Below are 21,844 nucleotides of genomic sequence, written 5' to 3'. Positions count from 1 at the left end.
CGACTAGCTGATGTCTTTGGTCGTTGTTGTTAAATAACAGAACAAACTCTGATGAACAAGTGATTAAAAAAGGCAAACAGGAAGTGAAGGAAACAGTGTGTCTGTGTCGAAATTAGATTTGCAGACATTTGACGTTTCCCTTTGCTGGCTGGGGGATTAGTACGACTGGATGAGAGAGCATTTTTTGACACTGCTTGTGTTTATTTATTTTAACTCCTTCAATCAGTCTTTTGAATGGTTATTCGCTCATTAAGACATGCCCTTTCATTAATCTCAGCATTATTACTTCAACTGTATTTGCAGTGTAAATGTTTGATAAGACAGGTTAAGAGGTTTAATTTGATATACACTATAATAGCTCGTGTTTAAATGAGAACACAAGCGCTCATCGTCAATAACTTACATTTGAAAGTACAAAATATTAGACAAATCTTACCGGAGAACGATTTAAATCGATTGAGGTAAAGTTGGTAATAAAAATAACCCTGATGAAAACACTGGATCCTGAGACGGACAGCAAAAACTCATCAAACTTAAATTAATAAGTCAAAATACTCGAGGATATACGTTACTTTGAAAATTCGTTTTGTTTCGGTCCAAATACAGTGTTGCGGTTTCTTGCCTTTTTGGGCGGTTTTGAATTTATTTTTGCGGGTAAAAATGACATAGGTGGGTAGTGAAAATTTGGGCGGTTTAGCAATGGCGTGCCCACCAGCCCCAGTCTGCCCTTATAAACCTGTTTTGATATGTGGGGGAAACCGGAGCACCCGGAGGAAACCCACGCGAACGTAGGGAGAACATGCAAACTCCACACAGAAACGCCAACTGACCCAGCCAAGGTTCGAACCAGCAACCTTCTTGCTGTGAGGCGACAGCACTATCTACTGCGCCAATGCATTGGCCAAAAATAATCAATCCAAGTTAAAAGCAACGGTAAAACTATAGGTTATTATAGCACCTTCCCAACTATGGGTTATTTTACCCTAATGCATTTGGTTATATTATTTAACCCAATGCATTGGGTTATTTTGATTTAATGTATTTTTTCCATTCTGGTATTACTACTGCTACTATTACTAGTACTACTATTAATTTTATATAATTATGGCTGTGTAAATAAATAACATACAGTTTACAAAAATATTGAAATGTTTTATTTCCACTACATTTTAGTTCCAGACACTTTTGTTAAATTAAATCAGAATCAGCAGAATTTTTAATATACTGTAAACGTCTCAGACAGCTCGTTGTTAGGCCCCTGAAGAGTGAGTTGCAGAAATCAAGATGTGATGTGATAAAGGCATGGATAAGCCTTTCCGCATCAGGCCGTGATAGAAAAGGTCTAATCTGCACAATGTTACATAGGTGAAAGAAGGCTATTTTAGTCAATATATGCACAACTAGTAATTTTTTTGTTTTTTTTTCGCCTTTATTATGATAGGACAGTAGAGATTTCAGACAGGAAAGCATTGGGAGCAGAAAGAGTGGAAGGATTGGCAAAGGACCTTGAGCCGGGAATCGAACTCGGGTCGCCGTGAGCACATCAGTGCTATATGTCGGCGCAAAATACCACTAGGCCATTGGTGCCGTCGCAACTAGTGTGTTTAAGCAAGTGAAAAACGTAAGTAAAACAAATGTGCCATAATACTAAACTTAATAATTTAATCCTCAAGATAAGAATCGTATTATATATTTGTCTAGTTAAACAAGTATTGTGAATAATATTTGCTGGACAAATCCTCTTTCAGATGAAGTACAAACTCGTGTGTGTCTGAGCATTGCAACAGACGGTGGCGTCATCTGCGCCTCTGAGATTAACAACTTGTCCATTGTCTCTCATGCAGTTGTTACTTGATCTGATCTACTGTGAGTTTAAGCCCTTAAGAGTCTATAAGCCACTGAACAGAGTTCAGAGCAGAACAGAGCATCATTTATTCAGCTTGTTGTAAAACTCTCTAAAATGCTCCGTTTGATCATTTTTCCGATGTCCTTTGCCATGTTATATAGATGTGGAGGTGTTAGATAACATTAATGATTGCTGTTTACAGGATAATCTTTTTGATAATTGTCAGTGGTGTAAAGTAACAAATCACACACAAATACTCAAACTACTGTAACTGAGTAGTTTTTCTCAAGAATTGTACTTTACTAAGTAGTTTTAAAATTGTGTACTTTTAATTTCCTTTGAGTACATTTTTAGTGCAGCATCAATACTCCAATACTTTCCTTCAACCTGCAGTCAATGTTTTCTTGTCTATGGGGATTAGAAAAATCAGTCCTGTGATTCCTGTCCAATCAAATCACACATAGAAGGTAAATCGTATCATAATTTAACGATTTATAATTGCAGCAAACTGTTTGGAAGCATTAAAAGTGTCCAAGTAGATGTCCAAAATCTTTACACGCATTGACCCTGAGACTGTTTGAAGCATTTCACAGATGAGAAGATGACAGATGTTTACTGTTTGAAGACCAAAATGGCCTTAAACACCCAGCAGGCACGTGAACATGGCATCAGATTGAAGTTGTACCCCATGTCGTGGGGACGTTGTGTTTTGTTTGGAAATGAAAATTAGGTTGACATCAGAACTCAACGTCAGGCCGACGTCAATGTCCTACGACCAACCTAAAATCCATCGTCTCAACGTCTAATGATGTTACAGCTTGATGTTGTGTGGACGTTACGACTATGATGTCTATCAGACGTTGGATTTTGGCTGCCTGACGAATAAATGTCAGTGTTTGATGTCAATATGATGTTGGTTTAAGATGTTGGCTCGACGTTGGATTTTGGTCGCTTTCTAACACAACCTAAAATCAACCAAATATCAACGTCACTTTATGTTGTTATTGGACGTCAAAATAATGTTGTCCTCAGACGCTCGCTAGACATTGAATTAACCTGACATCACAACCTAAATCAAATCTAATATTAACATCTTTTGACGTTGTGTGCCTACTGGGCAATAACTAAATTAAATTGCACTACAGAATGTTACGTTCACACACATCCACAAATTACATTTAAATGCATCAGCTTTACACAGCGTAATACTCACTACTCTTCAGTACTTTTGAAAGGGCTACTTTTTACTTATACTTTGAGTAATATTTACAACAGACACTTTTACTCTACTTGCACTACATTTTTAGGCAAGTAATGGTACTTTTACTTGAGTATGATTTTTCCACCTCTGCAAATTGCATTTATTAAGGCTTTTGTAAGGGAAATTGTATTTGTATTATATAAAATGAAGAGATGGGGGCACGGTGGCTCAGTGGTTAGCACTGTTGCCTCACAGCAAGAAGGTCACTGGTTCGAGTCCCGGCTGTGTCAGTTGGCATTTCTGTGTGGAGTTTGCATGTTCTCACCTTGTTGGCTTGGGTTTCCTCCGGTTTCCCCCAAAGACATGGTATAGGTGAATTGGATGAATTAATGAAATTGGCTGTAGTGTATGAGTTTGTGTGTGTAAATGAAAGTGTTTCCCAGTACTGGATTGTGGCTGGAAGGGCCACTGCGTAAAACATATGCTGGAATAGTTGGCGGTTCATTCCGCTGTGGCAATCCCTGGTAAATAAGGGACTAAGCCGAAGGAAAATGAATGAATGAATAAAAATAAAGATATAATACACTGTAAAATAATTTTCTTTGTTCAATTAAACTACAAGCATTTTTTACTCATATCAATCAGTCAAACTGACTAAAAATATTAAGTTGAAACCTGATTAAACTTTTTGTTATATTATTTAATATATGAATAGAATGTATGGGTGTTTTCCAGTGATGGGTTGCAGCTGGGAGGGCTTCTGCTGTGTAAAACGTATGCTGGATAAGTTGGTGGTTCATTCCGCTGTGGGGACCCCAGATTAATAAAGGGACTAAGCCGAAAAGAAAATGAATGAAATGAAAGAAGTGAAAGAGTCTATCAATATACAGAATTCAGAATTAATTGCCCTCCTGTGAACTTTCTATTCTTTTTCAAATATTTCCTAAATGATGTTTAACAGAGCAAGGAAATTTTCACAGTATTTCCTCTAATATTTTTTTCTTCTGGAGAAAGTCTTATTTGTTTTATTTTGGCTCGAATAAAACCAGTTTAAAAATTTTTTAAACCATTTTAAAGTCAATATTATTAGCCCCCTTAAGCAATATTTGTTTTCCAATTGTCTACAATGCAAACCATTGTTATGATTTGACTAATTACCCTTACTTGCCTAATTAACCTAGTTAAGCCTTTAAATGTCACTTAAGCTGTATAGAAGTGTCTTGAAAAATATCTAGTCAAATATTATTTACTGTCATCATGACAAAGATAAAATAAATCTGTTATTAGAAATGAGTTATTAAAACTATTGTGTTTAGAAATGTGTTGAAAAAAATCTTCTCTCCGTTAAACAGAAATTGAGGAAAAATATACAGGCAGGTTAATAATTCAGACTGTATATAATAATTCCAACTGTATATGTTTATTAATCTTTATAGAAAGACATAACTAAAGAAAAGAAACACATCTCAGTTCTTCTCTAACTTCTCTCAGTTAAACAGAAATTGGGGAAAAAGTATAAAAGAATTAAATTGAACAGGAGGACTAACAATTTTGACCTCAACCGTATAGTCATGATTTCAATTATCAAGGTGTAAAAAACTTGAAGACTTGAAACGTAGACTTTATTTTCAAAATACTTAGACTTTAATCTTGTATAACTTCGACTTTTTTGACATTTTTAAACTATTCTCGAAATATTATTACTTTAATCTCGTAACTTTAGATTTTATGTATTTGTTTTTTTAACGTGGCACTAAAATGCCATCATATATCATAAAGCTGAAATATTAAGAATTATTACCATTGGCAACACACTCTTATAGACATTCATAACAATTTGATATTTTCAGCAGTGACCTAATTTATTTTTAAAAATGCAAATTTCTTTATGAATCACATGTAGGAACTGATATGAAATCACTTCCTGGTAAAATGGTAAAACAGGTATATTTTCTAATGAGATCAGGCTGCAACTTAAAGCTTTAAACAAGGACTTAGTGACCCGATTACCCTGAACGACCTCATTGTCAGTAATGTTTTTCCAGTGTTTAGATTCATTGTTCTGTTCTCCACAGCTGTTAAACACTGCTAATTATTAAACTATATTATTAAATTATTGGGTTATTAAACCCAATCAATCAACTTTCATCAAATCATAAACAACTTCAGTCCAAACCTAAACACAATTAAAGGGATAGTTCATTCATTCATTTTCCTTTGGTTTAGTCCCTTATTTATCAGGGGTCGCCACAGCAGAATGAACCACCAACTATTCCAGCATATGTTTTACGCAGCGGATGCCCTTCCAGCCACAATCCAGCACTGAAAAACACCCATACACTCTCACATTCACACACACACTCATACACTACTGCCAATTTAGTTTATTCAACTCACCTATAGCGCATGTCTTTGGACTTGTGGGGGAAACCAGAGCACCCGGAGGAAACCCACACTAACAGAAATGCCAACTGGCCAAGCCGGGACTCGAACCAGCGATCTTCTTGCTGTGAGGCGACAGTGCTAACCAGTGAGCCACTGTGTCGCTCCGACTTGTCTAATTATCCTAACTTAATTAGCATATTTAAATTGGCTTTCAACAGAATCAAAAACATTTTTAAAACTCAAAACAGGTTTGAAATAATTTAAGAGCAAGTAAATGATGCGCAGAATTTTCATTTTTGGGTGAACTATGGCTTTAAGAAACAAAGATAGGAAACATAGCCTATTAGGCCACTTATTTAAAGCTTAATATCCTAAACATCCACTCCATCACTAATTAGATGATGTTGTAGGTTTATATATCTCCAGTATTACTAAACAAAGTTAATGACGATGTGTAAAACTCATGTACTTTCTTTCATTGCATATGGAAGAGATCCTGAAATTCTGGAAAGGAGTGTAAAGTAGGCTATGACAGATAAATTAATCATTTTCAGTATGCATCTGAACCAAAATTCTTTAGTTGGGTTATTTGTTATTTATTTTAACCCAATTATTTTAACTGAGTAATAGAAAGTTCTTATTTATTTATTTGTGTATGTGTGTATTTGTGTCTTTATAGGTACTTGTATGTATATATTGTTTTTTTCTTTTGTAATCTGTTGACTATTGCATATGAATGTATGAGAGCATTTATGCAGTTTTGGGACTTGTTGTTGTTTTTTTGTTGTTATTGTAAAATGTTAAAAGCAATAAAATAATTAAATAAATTTAAAATAAATTATTTTAAATATTAAATTAAAAATAAATAAAAATTTATAATAAACAATTAATATTTTTTAAAGTATAAATAGATATTTATTTAATATGTACGTACTTGTGTCTATATGAGTACTTCTGTATAGGTATATATTGTTTTTCTTTGTTTTTTTTCTTTTGTAATCTGTTGACTGTTGCATATGATTGCATAAGAGCATTTACGCTGTCTTTGTAGTTGTTTTTTGTTGTGAAAAGTAAAAGCAATAAAATAATTAAATATATAAATCAATTATTGAATAAAAATACAAATAAATAAATAAATAAAACTAACAAATATATGAATAAATAAATTAATAATAATAATAAATAAATAAACAAACAATCTAGATCATGTAGAAAGCAGTTCTGTCTGGTTAACTTGCTAAGAAGAGCCTTCATTCACTAACATTGACTTGCTCCATTTCAAGATGAATGAAGTAATAAAATTAATTAATTCATTATTAAAATATATATATATTAATAAATAAATAAATACATGACATAATAAAAATAACAAAAAAATTCTAAATAAATAATTAAACAATCAGTCTAGACGATGTAGAATGCAGTTCTGTCTGGTTAAAAAGAGCCTTGATTCACTGACATCGACCTGCTCCATTTCAAGAGGAGGTCACCATCGTTTTTTTGTAGCTAGTTGTTTTTGGTTGTGAAATGTAAAAGCAATAAAATAATTAAATATATAAATGAAGGAATAAATTAAAAAATAAAAATATAAAATAATAATAAAAATATAAACCAAACAAATAATCAATCTAGATGATGTAGAAAGCAGATCTGTATGGTCAACTTGCTAAGAAGAGCCTTCATTCACTGACATCGACCTGCTCCATTTCAAGAGGAGGTCACCATCTTTTTTTGTAACTAGTTGTGTTTAGTTGTGAAATGTAAAAGCAATAAAATAATTAAATATATAAATGAAAGAATAAATAAAAAAAAAATATATATAATATATATATATATATAAAAATATCAAACAAACAAATAATCAAACTAGATGATCCAGAAAGCAGTTCTGTCTGGTCAACTTGCTAACAAGAGCCTTCATTCACTGACATTGACATTTCAAGCAGACGTCACCATCAAGCAAAAGCTTAGCGGATGATGGCATTTAAGTTGAACTGTTAGCTCCTTATAGACAGCATTACAGCCTTGGCGCTGCCTCCCGCCTGGCTCATTAAGCCCAAATACAGCAGACTTAACTTCAGCAAAGCCTCCGAGATTTCCTGGCCGCACAGTAGCAGCTATCCTCCCATAGGAGGAGGAGGATAGCGGAGCGCCGAGAGGATGTTTACCTACCAGAAAAACCGTAGCCAGAGCCTCTTCCCTAACTGCAAAATAGCAAACTCCGAATCCACCGACGACATCCTTCCGTTCGCCAAAAAGGGTCTGCTGAAACATTGGAGATCTTTAAGCGAACTGCAGGAGGATATCTACAATGTGTTTGATGATGTCTACGAAGAGGAGGTTCAAAGACACGCAGAGCCTACGTTATGGTTTACCAGTGCATCCCCCAATAGAAACTGTACATTAAATCTCAACGTTGGAGGAAAGTCCTACAGGATCACCTATAAGATGGCAGCCAGATACCCACAAACCAGACTTGGTCGATTGGCGATGTCCACAGACCACAACATGAAGCTGGATCTCTGCGATGACTATGTGGTGAAGGATAACGAGTATTTCTTCGACCGAGATCCAGACGTTTTCAATAGCATCTTCAACTTTTATAGGACTGGTGTGCTTTGGATTAAGGACGAACTCTGTCCAAGAAACTTCCTGGAGGAGATCAGCTATTGGGGCGTCCGTATTAAATACTCACAAAGATGCTGTCGGATCCTGCTGGAGGAAAAAAACGATGAATTATGCGAGCAACTTAAAGTTCAGAAGGAGCTGGAACGAGAGCTGGAGATCGAGGAGAACGAAGAAGCGTTCGATGATATGATTTTAGGCGAGAGCAGACGGTCGCTTTGGGACTTCATGGAGAAACCGTTTTCTTCGATTCCAGCAAAAATAATGGCGGTCACATCGAGTATGTTCGTGTTGGTTTCGTTGGTTACAATGACGTTGACCACTGTTGAAGAAATGGAGAACATCGAATCTGGTGGAAAGACTTACGGAGAGTTTGTGGAGAATCTATGCATCTCCTTCTTCACAACTGAGTATCTTCTGAGGGTCATTTCGACGCCAGACATCTGCCGTTTCTTTAAGAGCATGCTGAACGCAGTTGATCTCATGGCCATACTACCGCAGATACTCCAGTTCATGCTTGAGAACTTTGAAACCTTCGGATCTAGGAATCAAAGCGCTGATATGGAGACTGTGGGGCAGGTGGGAAAGGTGGGGCAGGTGCTGCGGATCATGCGGCTCTTGCGTATCTTTCGGGTTTTGAAACTGGCGCGTCACTCTACAGGACTGCGGGCGTTTGGGTTTACACTGAAACAGTGCTATCAGCAAGTGGGATGCCTGTTTCTGTTCATCGCGATGGGGATCTTCACATTCTCTGCCATGGTTTATTCGGTCGAATATGACGTCCCTAATACCAACTTTACCAGTATTCCTCATTCCTGGTGGTGGGCTTCTGTAAGTAAACTTTCTACTGAAAATGCGATACTGTTACTGTTGATTTGTTGAAGTGCTTCTTCTTGGAGATTATGGAGGAGTTACTCAAGCTGATGTCTTCTCAAAGCACTTTCTTGTTTCTGTGGAAAACACAATAGATTTTTAAGAGCGTAATATTCAGCTTACAGTAGTAGGAGTAATTGAGTGGTTAGTACTGTCACCTCACAGCAAGAAGGTCGCTGGTTCGAGCCTCAGCAGGGTTAGTTGGCATTTCTATGTGGAGTTTGCATGTTCTCCCCGTGTTCACATGAGTTTCCTCCGGGTGCTCTGGTTACCCCCACAGTCCAAACACCTAATGCCAACTGTACCAGCTGGGACTCGAACCAGTGACCTTCTTGCTGTGAGGCGACAGTGCTAATCACTGAGCCACTGTGCCGTGAAATAGATTTTATTATTCAACTAAATAGTATAATAAAATATTACCAATTTATTGACACGGGTGCCGGGCTGTGTCAGTTGGCATTCCTGTGTGGAGTTTGCATGTTCTCCCTGTGTTGGCGTGGGTTTCCTCTGGGTGCTCCGGTTTTCCCCACAAGTCCAAAGACATGTGGTTTAGGTGAATTGGGTAAGCTAAATTGTCTGTAGTGTATGTGTGTGAATGAGTGTGTATGGATGTTTCCCAGTGATGGGTTGCAGCTGGAAGGGCATCTGCTGCGTAAAACATATGCTGGATAAGTTGCCGATTCATTCCACTGTGGCGACCCCAGATTAATAAAGGGACTAAGTCGAAAAGAAAATGAATAAATTAATGAATGACATGGGTTTCCCAGAGATGGGTTGCAGCTGGAAGAGCATCCACTGCGTAAAACATGTGCTGGATAGATTGGCGGTTCATTCCGCTGTGGCGACCCCAGTTTAATAAAGTGACTAAGCCAAAAAGAAAATGAATGAATGAATGAATGAATGAATGAATGAATGAATGAATGAATGATATGGGTGCCCAATACAGCATTGCCACAGAAAATACTGTGCTCCATCAATATTTTGTCCCATCCTTACTGAGACAAAAAGCCTCAAGCATTCAATCATCAAACACAAAAGATTAATACAGCTTTAAATTGCATTTCCCAGCCCCCAAACGTTAGCTATAAACAGCTCAAGTATTTCACTAAAAGCTTCACATGCAAAGCTATCAAAATTTAGACACAAGTCAGTTTTTGTCTATTTTTTTGGAGTTTAAACACTCTATTATACTCGTTGCACATTCTATTATTCTTCTTTTTTGCTTTTCTACAGAAGAATGAAAGTCATATGGATTTCCAACAACATGTGGTTGAGTAAATAATAACAAAATTATAATATTGCATCCTTGTACCAATATCTAAAGTGGCAGAGAGAACTTAATGTGCTGCAATTAAAGAAAACACATGCAATTACAAGAAACACCAACAAATCAAGATAATATCCTCATCGGTTTGACAGCATACGTGATGCAAATCCTCACAATGCAAACAAATTAAGAAAACACTCTGCATTTTCTCACAACACATGCAAACAGTAGGAACATACTGTAACGGAAATGTCTAAAGGGGAACAAAAAATGTGACAGACCTGGCTAGGATTTGCTTATTGTGCTGTGACTATTTCTCAGTGAAGTTGTAGGTGATAGTTTTTTTGTTTATTTTAACATCCTGATTACATCATTGCCTTGTCTTTTCTATTCTCTTATTAGCCTGAAGAACTATAACCTAAATAGCCGGGTCCATCACATTTTTGGGTCCCCTTAAGATAAGATCCTCATCGGTTTGACAGCATACATGATGCAAATCCTCACAATGCAAACAAATTAAGAAAACACACTGCATTTTCTCACAACACAAGCAAATAGCACGAAACATAATGGAAATGTTTCAAGGGGACCCAAAACTATAACGGACCTGGCTAGGAATTGCTTATTGTGCTGTGACTTTTGCTCAGTGAAGTTGTATGTGATAGTTTATTTACTTTAACATCCTGATTACACCATTTCCTTGCCTTTTGTATATTATTAGCCTTAAAAACCATAACCTAAATAGCGGGGTCCATTACATTGTTGAATATAAAAATAAACAAATATACAACATTTTACATTCATAAACGTAAAGGAGATATAAATAGACTGTATGATGGCCATGATTAGCTGAGTTTTCTACTGAACTGAAATATATTTGCCTGTCATCGAGGCGGTATATACTGTATAAGCTATTACGTTACATGAAAAATACTGTACTAAATACTATAGTGTTTGGAAGCATACTATAGATAATTACTTGAATTAAAATGTCGTAGTAATTATATAGTTGCTGTGGTATGACAAAACTGAAGAAATAAATTATTCAGTAAGCTTCAGTACGCTACGCTATAATTAAACACCATCACTAATGCACAAACATAGTTTACACTAACATTTCAGTATTTATTACAGTTTATCAGTTTACTATTAACAAAGTGTTGAACACATTATACACCTTACTATGTGGTTCAAAAATATGTTAAATACATATATATATATATATATATATATATATATATATAATAAAACTATATAAATACTATAGTTTTTTCCCCCATGCAGATACACAAAATAACACATAAATAACACATAAATAATACAAAAATAATCACAAAATAACAGATGTAAGCATACAAAAGCGTTGATGCATAGTCTACATTATTAATTATTTATTTTTGTAAGGGGGGAAAGTGCACCACAATAATAACCGTGTAGTTTTGTCGCAAGGGTTGCTTTTCTTTTTTGTTCTGTCGATGAACTTACCATCAACAAACATTCACTGCTGCTGCGCATCTCGATGTTCACGTTACGGTTGTTTATTCCACCAAAACGTCAGTAAAGACATGGATTATTGCAAAACAAGACAGATATTTCATTGCAGCGATTACATGGCAGGGTACGTTATTTATTTTCTCCTGGATTTTGTATAAGTGTGGTGGTGCTTGCATCAGATTTTTTTTATATAACACATTAACATATTTATACACATAGCTAGGCCTGTATATAATCTTTATTGGTGCCGTCAAGCGAATTATCACGTTCAAATAAAGTTTGTACACATGGATGTATTGAATGAATGCCAACTTTTCTTCAGTTTTTTTAGCCAGTTTCTTAAACTTCCCCCCTCTATGAGCAAAAACTTTTGGAAGTCTATTAAAGCTGTTCGGCATTTCTTATTTTGGCTGATTTAAACCATTATAAACAACATAAAACAGAAACATTTGGATGTTCTGAGAGCGATTCCTGTGTAGAAGAATCACTTCCTGCCCTACATCTAAGTCTCGCACGTCATCAATGACGTTATGTGAAAACATTACATATGTACATCCTGTATTTTTGTACTTTATTTATAATTACCCTCTGGCATGTATATTTTTGTACAGTTAAAATTGTATATACTGTTCTTTTTTTAATTAATTTATTTTTGGCCTTTATTAAGTTAATAGGACAGTATTTCAGACAGGAAGTGAAGTGGGAGAGGGGGTAAGGACGGGAAATGTCCTCGAGCCAGGATTCGAACTCAGGATGCCCTGAAGTGCTACTGCACCATGTCAGTGCACTAACCACTAGGCTATTGCACTGACCTTTTCATACTGTTCTAAATTTAAAAAATAAACAAAATAGCCAGGTCCAAAGTTTTTGGGTCCCCTTGAAACATTTCCATTGTGTTCAGTGCTATTTGCATGTGTTGTGAGAAAATGCAGGCATTTTCTTAAATAGTTTGCGTTGTGAGAAAATGCAGTGTTTTTTTTTATATTTGCATTGTGAGGATTTACACATATGCTGTCAAAAAGATGAGGACCTTTCCTTAATTTTCTTCTTTTTTGCTTTTCTACAGAAGAATGAAACTCATATGGATTTGCAACAACATGTGGTTGAGGAAATAATGACAAAATTATAATTTTGCATCCTTGTACCTTCAATATCTTGTGTTCACAGGTCAGCATCTCGACAGTGGGCTATGGTGACATGTATCCTGAGACCCTTCTTGGCCGGATATTTGCCTTTGGCTGCATTTCCTTTGGGATCATTTTGAACGGCCTTCCGATCTCCATCCTCTTTAATAAGTTTTCTGATTACTACGCCAAACTGAAGTCCCACGAATGTCCTTCCAACATGAAGAACAGAGGGAATGTTAACTTCATCCTGAGAGCTAAGAAGAAGCTCAGAGAGTGTGGCTGCATTGAAACAAATGACACTAATGACGATACTAATGATGACACTACTGTTTCATAGACACTAGTGAATTGAGTTTCATTGTTTTACTTTACCGAATCCTGTTGAATGAGATCATTTAAAAAGATGCATCTTATTTAAAAGTGCCAAATGATGCGGTTTAATTACACAAGTAATAAGTAACACTGATTTAAATGTTTAAGAAAAACATTAATTCTGTTACTCCTCATCTACTCTTCCTTGTGCATTATATTGATTATGTATATTTTTTTCCCGGCATGAACAAGTTATTGGTAGTAAAGTTGTACTACATTAATAAAGCATATTTTAGCCTTTCGACGCTATCAAATTTTCCTGTTGTGTTTAACTACTGATGCTTTTATCACACTATATGTTATTAACTTGATTTTTACCTAAGATGCAAAAAAAGATTACTTAACAGGCAAAATAATAACCACAATATACTTTGTTGTATACTGTATACACTGACCGGCCACTTTATTAGGTACACCTTACTAGTGCTTGGTGGGATGCCCTTTTGCCTTGAAAACTGCCTTAATCCTTCTTGCCATAGATTCAACAAGGTAATGGAAATATTCCTCAGAGATTTAGCTCAATATTGACATGATAGCATCATGCAGTTGCTGCAGATTTGTAGGCTGCACATTCATGATGTAAATCTCCTGTTCCACCACATCCCAAAGTTGCTCTATTGGATTGAGCTCTGGGGACTGTGGAGGCCATTGGAGTATAGTGAACTCATTGTCATGTTCAAGATACCAGTCTGAGATGTGTCGCCCTTTATGACATGGAGCGTTATCCTGCTGGAAGTAGCCATCAGAAGATGGGTACACTGTGGTCATAAAGAGATGGGCATGGTCAGCAACAATGCTTAAAGGCTGTGGTGTTGACACGATGCTCAATTGGTACTAATGGGCCCAAAGTGTGCCAAGAAAATATCCCCCACACTATTACACTATCACCACCAGCCTGTACAAGGCAGGATAGATCCATACTTTCATGTTGTTGAAAAACGTTTTTCCAATCTTCTATTTTCCAATCTTTACAATAAAGTCTCATTAATTTTTGAGGAGTAAATAAATGCTTTAATCTAATTAAATAAATGAAAGTACAATGGGTAACACTTCACAATAAAGGGTCATTCGTAAAGTTTAATTAATGCAGTACAATCAACAGAGAGAGATAACTACATTATAGTTATTTCATTCATTCATTTTTAGCTTAGTCCCTTTATTAATCAGGGGTCGCCACAGCGGAATGAACCGCGATTATAGTTATTTATTAAAGTTAATTTGAAAAATATAACAAAATATTATTTATTAACTCCATTTAATAAAACGATTATGACAATTTTAATGAGTTATTAGGTGTTTACTAATTAACGTTAAGAAATTAACATCAATTTAAATGAATGTTTCTGTATTTGTCATTACAGTGACTTTAATTGAATTAACTGATATTAACAATGAGTCTTACAGTACAGAGTTAATTGTTAATAGCTAATTTTTTTGGAACTATATTTATTCAGTTCTGAAAAATGACAGACAATAACAACAAACAGGTGGACAAGAAAAAAACATAATAAAATAAAATAACTTACTATAAAAACAATAACATATTCATTCTTCACAAACCTTCATTTAAAAAAAAATGCTTGGTTTTTTTAGCCCAATGTTGGGTCACATATGAACAAACCCAAGGCTGAGTTAATATTTACAATTAGATTTAAACTAAGCTTTATAACCCAACAGTTTGCCATGTCCATATTTGACCCAACGTTGGTTTACAACAACCCAGCATTTTTTAGAGTGTTTTCAAGTTCAGACCTCATTAAACCAACTCTCTGATAAGCACAGTGCTCAGCATATATGAGTCCACCCCCCACAAATCTCTCATTTATATTAATATTTTCTATAGGAAGCTTTACAATATTATATTTGTGCATATACATTAGTTTTCCCAGTGATGGGTTGCAGCTGGAAGGACATCCGCTGCGTAAAACATGTGCTGGATAAGTTGGTGGTTCATTCCACTGTGGTGACCCCAGATTAATAAATGGACTAAGCTGAAAAGAAAATGAATGAATGAATATACATTAGTTTAGTCAGTACTGAAGCCTAATTTGGAGCTAATCTAACAAAATAACTTACAATAATGGTTCAAAAATTAGTAGCCCAAATATATGTTAGACAAAATATTAAATAAAATTTTCAAAAATAGCAAAAATCAAGAGAAACAAAAAAATATATACAATTTTTTTGAAATGTTGTAGTTTGTAAATTTTTTTTGCAATATTTAGCACTAATTTGATTGTATTATCTTTCGATTTCTAAAGATATTCAGTGACTAAAATATTATTTTAATAAATAAATCTGTTTAATAAATCTGTTTTGTTCAAATGCACATATATATTACCCATATTCACTGAGTAATGGATACAAATATTCATTTTCAAAATGGGGCACACTCAATTATACTGAGCACTGTATATGTTATTTTTAATACTATGTACAACAACAACGGATCCCACCTCTCATGAAATATCTCATTCACTGTATTATTAAGTGCCCACAAAATCAATATTGTGCATCATTATCACAATATATTGAATTATCAAATATTGACAGTATACTTTAATGTTTGGTCATGATGTTTTTGCATTTGTCCTGTTCTTTCGCCTGATTACAGGAGCACATTTAGCTACATAACACTGTGACCCGCATTATCCTCATCTTACCTTGGCCTTTTAAACTAGTCCTGGCTCAGGTTAAACTAATTTACAAATAGCATTAATCTAATTTACAAAGTTCCCATGACGTGGCCATTGAACTGATTTAGCACTGAATTTAGCCTTTGGAGACACAGTACTTTCTTATTTTCTTACTCATCTATTTTTTTCTTATATTTATTTTTTGTTTTCTGAGACCAGATAAGACTTTGTGCTCACTGGGTCAAATGTTCAACGCTTATTTTTCCTAACAAGCTTAAATAGTGACCTTATACCAAGATACTGATAAAATGACATGCTTTTTTCCTGTAAAGCTACTTAAAATAGCACATATAATATATAAATAGTAACTACTTACACAAACAGTAATTGCTTAAGTAAAGTTCTTACCTGTTTTGTATGTGAAAATACGATACAAATAAATAAAATAAAATATAGTCAAATATTTCTGTCAAAGATTTTTTTAAAAGCATCAAAACAAAAAAAAAGTGTAAAACACCTTTTTTTATCTACAATAATGTGTCATATTTATATTTATTTTAAGGAAAAAATGGGGGGAAAAAGATTATGACTGTCTTTTGAAGAACAATACAAACAACAGTTTACATCCCAATGGTGTATTTAAAACAATAATCTTTTAAGGATTAGTGCCAAAATACTATTTTTAAAAAACTTTATACTATCATAAAAACCACTAGGTTCCTCAGCAGTCATTCATTCATTTTCCTTTGGCTTAGTGGGGGAGAACTGGGGAGAACATGCAAACTCCACACAGGAATGCCAACTGACCCAGCCGGGACTCGAACCAGCGACCTTCTTGCAGTGAGGCGACAGCGCTAACCACTGAGCCACTGTGCCACCCCAGTTTTTAATCATTTAAAGTATTTAAAGCAAGTGATCAGTTACTTTTTATAGATATTTTATGTTCACAGGTCAGAAAAACATACTTTTTCATTTTTACCTAAACATGTTACACTAATTAACATTGAAACATTATTTCTCTCATATTTTGACAAATGTCATAAACATTATTTGAAATATTGTCGAAATATAATATTTCGAAATATAATCGAAAGTCCAAAAATAGAAAACCTAACTTTTACTGTACACCACACTGCTTTTAATGCCAACCGCAGATGTCTTTGGCTAAAAGGGAGCTGAATGGAGTGAGGACCTAATTAAAAATGCTTGACTCTGCAGTTCTCAGTTTACATCAGGTAAGTTCCCGCTAAGCTGAATCATACACATTACTCGTTTTTTATTGCAGCAATAATTTCAGCAAAAACAGTTAAATATGGTGAATTAAACTGCGGACACTAAATGCTAAGAGTGAAATGTACGTTCACATACCCTGCCGTACAGGTGCAGTTCGCTGTCAGAATGCAGTTGTTCTGCTTGTTGATGATTATCCAGGCCTTGTATAGCTCCGTCTTCTTTCCTTGTCTTTGGCTAGGCAGAACCTCGGTTTTTAGCACTACAGAGTTTTGAATCTGGTAATCATGGAGCATTATTTCTTGCACATGACCACACAGAACACAACTGTAGGGGTCTAAAGACTTGTAGGCCTTTAACTTCTCTCTTGTAAAAACACTTGGAGTTTCAATGAGATTGTTGTATATTTCAGGCTGGATGCTTGGCCATTCGTCTTATCCAATATCCATTGGGAGGGTGCTATTGCCGCTCACTTTAGCGTTAATTTTGCAGTGCTTATCACTGGGTGACATGCTGTAATAAGACACTAAAAGCATTATGTAAATAATATGTATAACATGTAATCAATATAACTTGTTTCTAAGACAACAACAAACTTTGTACCGCATCGGATGTCATTCCCTCACTGTAAATGCTAGCGCTCCCGTTTTTTTTTTTTTTTGCAACCTCGCTGCGTGCACATCCTGAATGTTTACAAACTGGTAATTCATCTACAGGTGAATTGAATAAACTAAATTGGCCATAGTGTATGTGTGTAAATGAGAGTGTATGGGTGTTTCCCAATGATTGGTTGCGGCTGGAAGGGCATCAGCTGCGTAAAACATATGCTGGATAAGTTGGCGGTTCATTCCACTGTGGCGACCCCAGATGAATAAAGATGAAAATTATTGAATGAACTTGGTTTACAAATGACAAAAAAATTAACGAACAGCGCAATAAACAGGTGACTATGCCAAAAACAAAACTCCTCCAGACTTAATTAAATAATTAATCAATTAACAAATAATTAAATAAATAAACAATAAGAGGAAACATAAATTTAAAAAAAAGGAAACAAGATACCATCTATAAGTAACTTAGACCTACTAATATTGGTGACTAACGTTAGTTAAACAGTCACAACCTTTGGAAACGCACACAGAAAAATAGCTATTTCCCAGACATATTTCCTGCAGTAACATCCTATATAATTGAGTCATCTCATTTAAATACACAAAGAACATAAGAAGATACATATATTATATTTTGTAAACATTTCACGAGTAACTAAAAACGTATGACGACTAACCCGTTTTTCTGACCCGTCGACGACAACGCGTTTTCGCGCCAGTCCTGTAGATGGCAGTGTGACGTCAGCACGCTCATTTAAGCACCTCTTCTTCTTCTGTATGCTCTTGAGCGTTTCTGACCTCTGCAGACTGAAAGCAGTGCTCAAGTCCAGCGAAATGGTTCCTCCAGTGCAAGTGTCGCCACTGATTAAGGTTTGTCCTCTCAAATACATTTTTAAGATGGCTATTACTCGTTTCAATCGAAGAAAATCGTGTCTGTGCGTCCTGCTGTCGTGTTTTCCTCAGAGGACAGTGAAGTGTTGGTGTTCGTTGAATCGGCCTTCGTGCTGAATGTCACGGTGTTTTTTTCTACTTTTCTGTTCATAAACGCATGATTATTGATATTAATGATGATTTATTTTCACTTTCAGACAGCCAGGTGGTCTGCGTTGCTCGTTGGTATTATCTATGGAAAGCGCAGATATGGTAAGGAGCAGAAAGTTTGTCAGAAACAGGCGCTCAGATGACACTGTAGATTAAAATACATTTCATTCGTTAATAAATCACCAACACAAATTTATTTGATAAATAATAACAATTATTATAAGTTGTACCATGTTTTCCTCAAAAGTGACTGATACCGCACATTAATACCCCCAGGATTTGACATTATTATTACAGCTTTATTTGAACCATCAACCCTCAAACAAATGTATACACCACCAAATATTTTATTACAGCTGAATAAGATATAGCTTATAAGTAGGGCCAGACGGAATCTGTGAACATTTTTTGCTATTTCTGCAAGTAATTGTGTTAAAAATCTGCGGATTTATGCAGAATTATTTTGGGAGTATCATAACTAAAACCTTAATATATGAAATGAAAATAATACCTTTTTAACTTAATGTTTACAATGAAAATACAATTAGATCCACTTTATTTGGTTAAAGCAAGTCTCTCATATATCTCTACTAAAAGACAGAAAATATTACTTTACAAACTGTATTGTAAATAAATCAAATGAATATTTTCATATTAGTTAATAACTGACTGTAAATATATATATATATATATATATATATATATATATATATATATATATATATATATATATATATATATATATATATATATAAAACATTACTGTAATTTTACAAACTGAATAAATATACATTTACACACATTTACACAAGTAAATAAACAGAATCAATGATGGGCTAAAAATCTGTGGAATTCTGTGCGCACAGATCCCGTGTGAGCCTACTTATAAGTCACTTGCACTATACTGTTTTTCATTGAGGTAAAGTAGATTTTATATTCGCGCTTTCCTTCATTTAACGTTCCCTATATTATCTACTACGCTAATTTGAATATAGGGCCTGAAATCACATGTATATATGACTTGAAAATAACATTAGCACTGTTTACTTGACTGTGAACAATGCTGTACTTTGATATTCATGGGCTGCTAATATGACTTCACTATTTAGAATTTGCAAATCATACTTTACTGAAGTGATATTATTACGGAGAAAGTCTGAATGTGCAAATATAAAACCAACTTTACTTCAATCAGTTTTACCATGTTTTCCTCATAAGTGACTGATACTACACAACAACCTCAGGGTTTGACAACATTACAGCTTTTTTTTAACTGTCAAACCTTGTAAGTAGACACAATCTTTTTACTGCTGAATAAGATATAGAGCAGAATTCTCAGACAAAAGGGTTTTCTAATTTGGAGGTTTTGTCTCGTTTATAGTCCAAATGTATATGAATTTTTAAATCAAGTAGCATTTTCTAGATGAGTAAAATGATTGTCATAATTGAGTTTCTCCTTCAAACAAGCAAAATAACCTGCCATCATCATCTGAAATCTGCTATTAGGTTTTAAATAGATTTAAGCTGTTATCAGTCTCACAGTTTCTTCTATATATATATATATATATATATATATATATATATATATATATATATATGTATATATATATATATGTATATATATATATATGTATATATATATATATATGTATATATATATATATGTATATATATATATATATATATATATATATATATATATATATATATATATATATATATATATGTATATGTATATGTATGTATATATGTGTATATATATATATATATATATATATATATATAATTTTTTTATTTATTTATTTATTTTAGAAGGTGGTGAAAACACCATCATGGAGTTTTTCCTTTTGTAATTTGAGAAAATCTGAATGCAAAACTAATATAAATACCAAATAATCATCTTACATCTGATGATTATCAACAATACATCCAGCGTTAATTTATTTGTTGTCAGAGTTAACCAAGTTCTTTGGTTAAATTGTGTTTTTAACACCACTGCATACACATTTTTAGTAATAATCAATGGCCAAAAGGCTAACCAATTAAAGTCGGCATAAAACAGATGTTAAAATTGTCCTTTTGCGGAGAAGTTTATGGTATTTTGAAGTTTATAAGCCAATTCATTTTTACAAAATAAAGAAGTGCATGGATGCATGGTTTATAACAAAAACAACTATATATATATATATATATATATATATATATATATATATATATATATATATATATATATATAAAGAACAGTACATTTGATTTCATGGCTACTTTTAAGTGTTAAAAATGGCAGAAATGTTAGTGTATCTGATACTGAATGTTTCAAAATATTTACACACTCAGTAAAAATCTTGCATTTTAGTTAAATCCGTCTTCCTTTACCTCCAGATAATCTGAAACCAATTGCAGAGGAGGAGAGGAGAATAGAAGAGGAGGAGAAGAAGGTGCGAGAGGAGCAGGAGCGCATCGCTAAACAGCTAGCAGAAGGTATTAAGATGTATAAAGTGATTCCTCATCAGTTAAACTCCGAATACTGTGCTTATTTCGTCACAATGACTCTTATTTTTGCTTATTCTACAGCTAATGAGGACACAATCCTGAAATGAGCTGCCCAAAATGAAGTTTCCATCATAATCGTTTCCTGTCTGGATAAAGGATGGTGCTTGTAATCAACCGTTTTGGTTTTACGGTGCCCTTTTCACACCTCTCACAGATATATAATGTCAGATTAATGTCTCTTTTTGTGAAATAGTCTCTGAATACATGCAAATATATGAGCTTGACCTTGTATAAATGTACTCTGATCTGGTTTGTTTTTTTCCTGAATACATTCAATTATAGAAAAGAGATTTAGTACATGATTAATATACACATCAGGATTTCACTTTGGTAATCATCCACCAATATTTATTAATAAAAATGTAATTCGTTATATCTTTGTACTTTTCAATTCAATTTGAAAATGACTATATTAGTTTAAATGGAGCCATTCCCTCGGGATATAGCTATGAGCATGTTTCTCGTCAGACTGGTCATGGTGGTGGAGTTGCATCCACCTTTAGTGATATTCTTAATGTTAATCAGAGAAACAGACATATGTTCAATTCCTTTGAAGTAATATCGCTTAATGTTATGATTCCGG

The 21,844-nt window shown here is 34.3% G+C and overlaps 2 protein-coding genes across 2 annotated transcripts; both read left to right on the top strand.

Annotated features, from left to right (window-relative positions):
- The first annotated feature begins 7,592 nt into the window (after positions 1-7,592).
- kcnv2b (potassium channel, subfamily V, member 2b) lies at positions 7,593-13,155 on the top strand. Its single transcript, XM_056456834.1, has 2 exons — positions 7,593-8,888; positions 12,859-13,155. The coding sequence occupies exons 1-2, from the start codon at positions 7,593-7,595 to the stop codon at positions 13,153-13,155; spliced, it is 1,593 nt and encodes a 530-aa protein (XP_056312809.1).
- Positions 13,156-18,425: 5,270 nt separating this feature from the next.
- On the top strand, positions 18,426-21,634 carry atp5meb (ATP synthase membrane subunit eb). Its single transcript, XM_056457345.1, has 4 exons — positions 18,426-18,537; positions 18,756-18,810; positions 21,091-21,189; positions 21,283-21,634. The coding sequence occupies exons 1-4, from the start codon at positions 18,445-18,447 to the stop codon at positions 21,306-21,308; spliced, it is 273 nt and encodes a 90-aa protein (XP_056313320.1). The 5' UTR covers positions 18,426-18,444; the 3' UTR covers positions 21,309-21,634.
- Positions 21,635-21,844: the final 210 nt, after the last annotated feature.

Source organism: Danio aesculapii, chromosome 5 (genome assembly GCF_903798145.1).
Source record: "Danio aesculapii chromosome 5, fDanAes4.1, whole genome shotgun sequence".
NCBI classification, from domain to species: Eukaryota; Metazoa; Chordata; class Actinopteri; order Cypriniformes; family Danionidae; genus Danio; species Danio aesculapii.
Note: the sequence above shows the minus strand (reverse complement) of the source record. Positions and strands in the feature narration are given on the sequence as shown.

Excerpts from the sequence above, each read along its gene's own strand:
- kcnv2b (XM_056456834.1), top strand. The coding sequence starts at position 7,593 with ATGTTTACCTACCAGAAAAACCGTAGCCAGAGCCTCTTCCCTAACTGC. Across the intron at positions 8,889-12,858 it reads ATTCCTGGTGGTGGGCTTCT|GTCAGCATCTCGACAGTGGG; the intron begins GTAAGTAAACTT and ends TTGTGTTCACAG.
- atp5meb (XM_056457345.1), top strand. The coding sequence starts at position 18,445 with ATGCTCTTGAGCGTTTCTGACCTCTGCAGACTGAAAGCAGTGCTCAAG. Across the intron at positions 18,538-18,755 it reads AAGTGTCGCCACTGATTAAG|ACAGCCAGGTGGTCTGCGTT; the intron begins GTTTGTCCTCTC and ends TTTCACTTTCAG. Across the intron at positions 18,811-21,090 it reads CTATGGAAAGCGCAGATATG|ATAATCTGAAACCAATTGCA; the intron begins GTAAGGAGCAGA and ends CTTTACCTCCAG.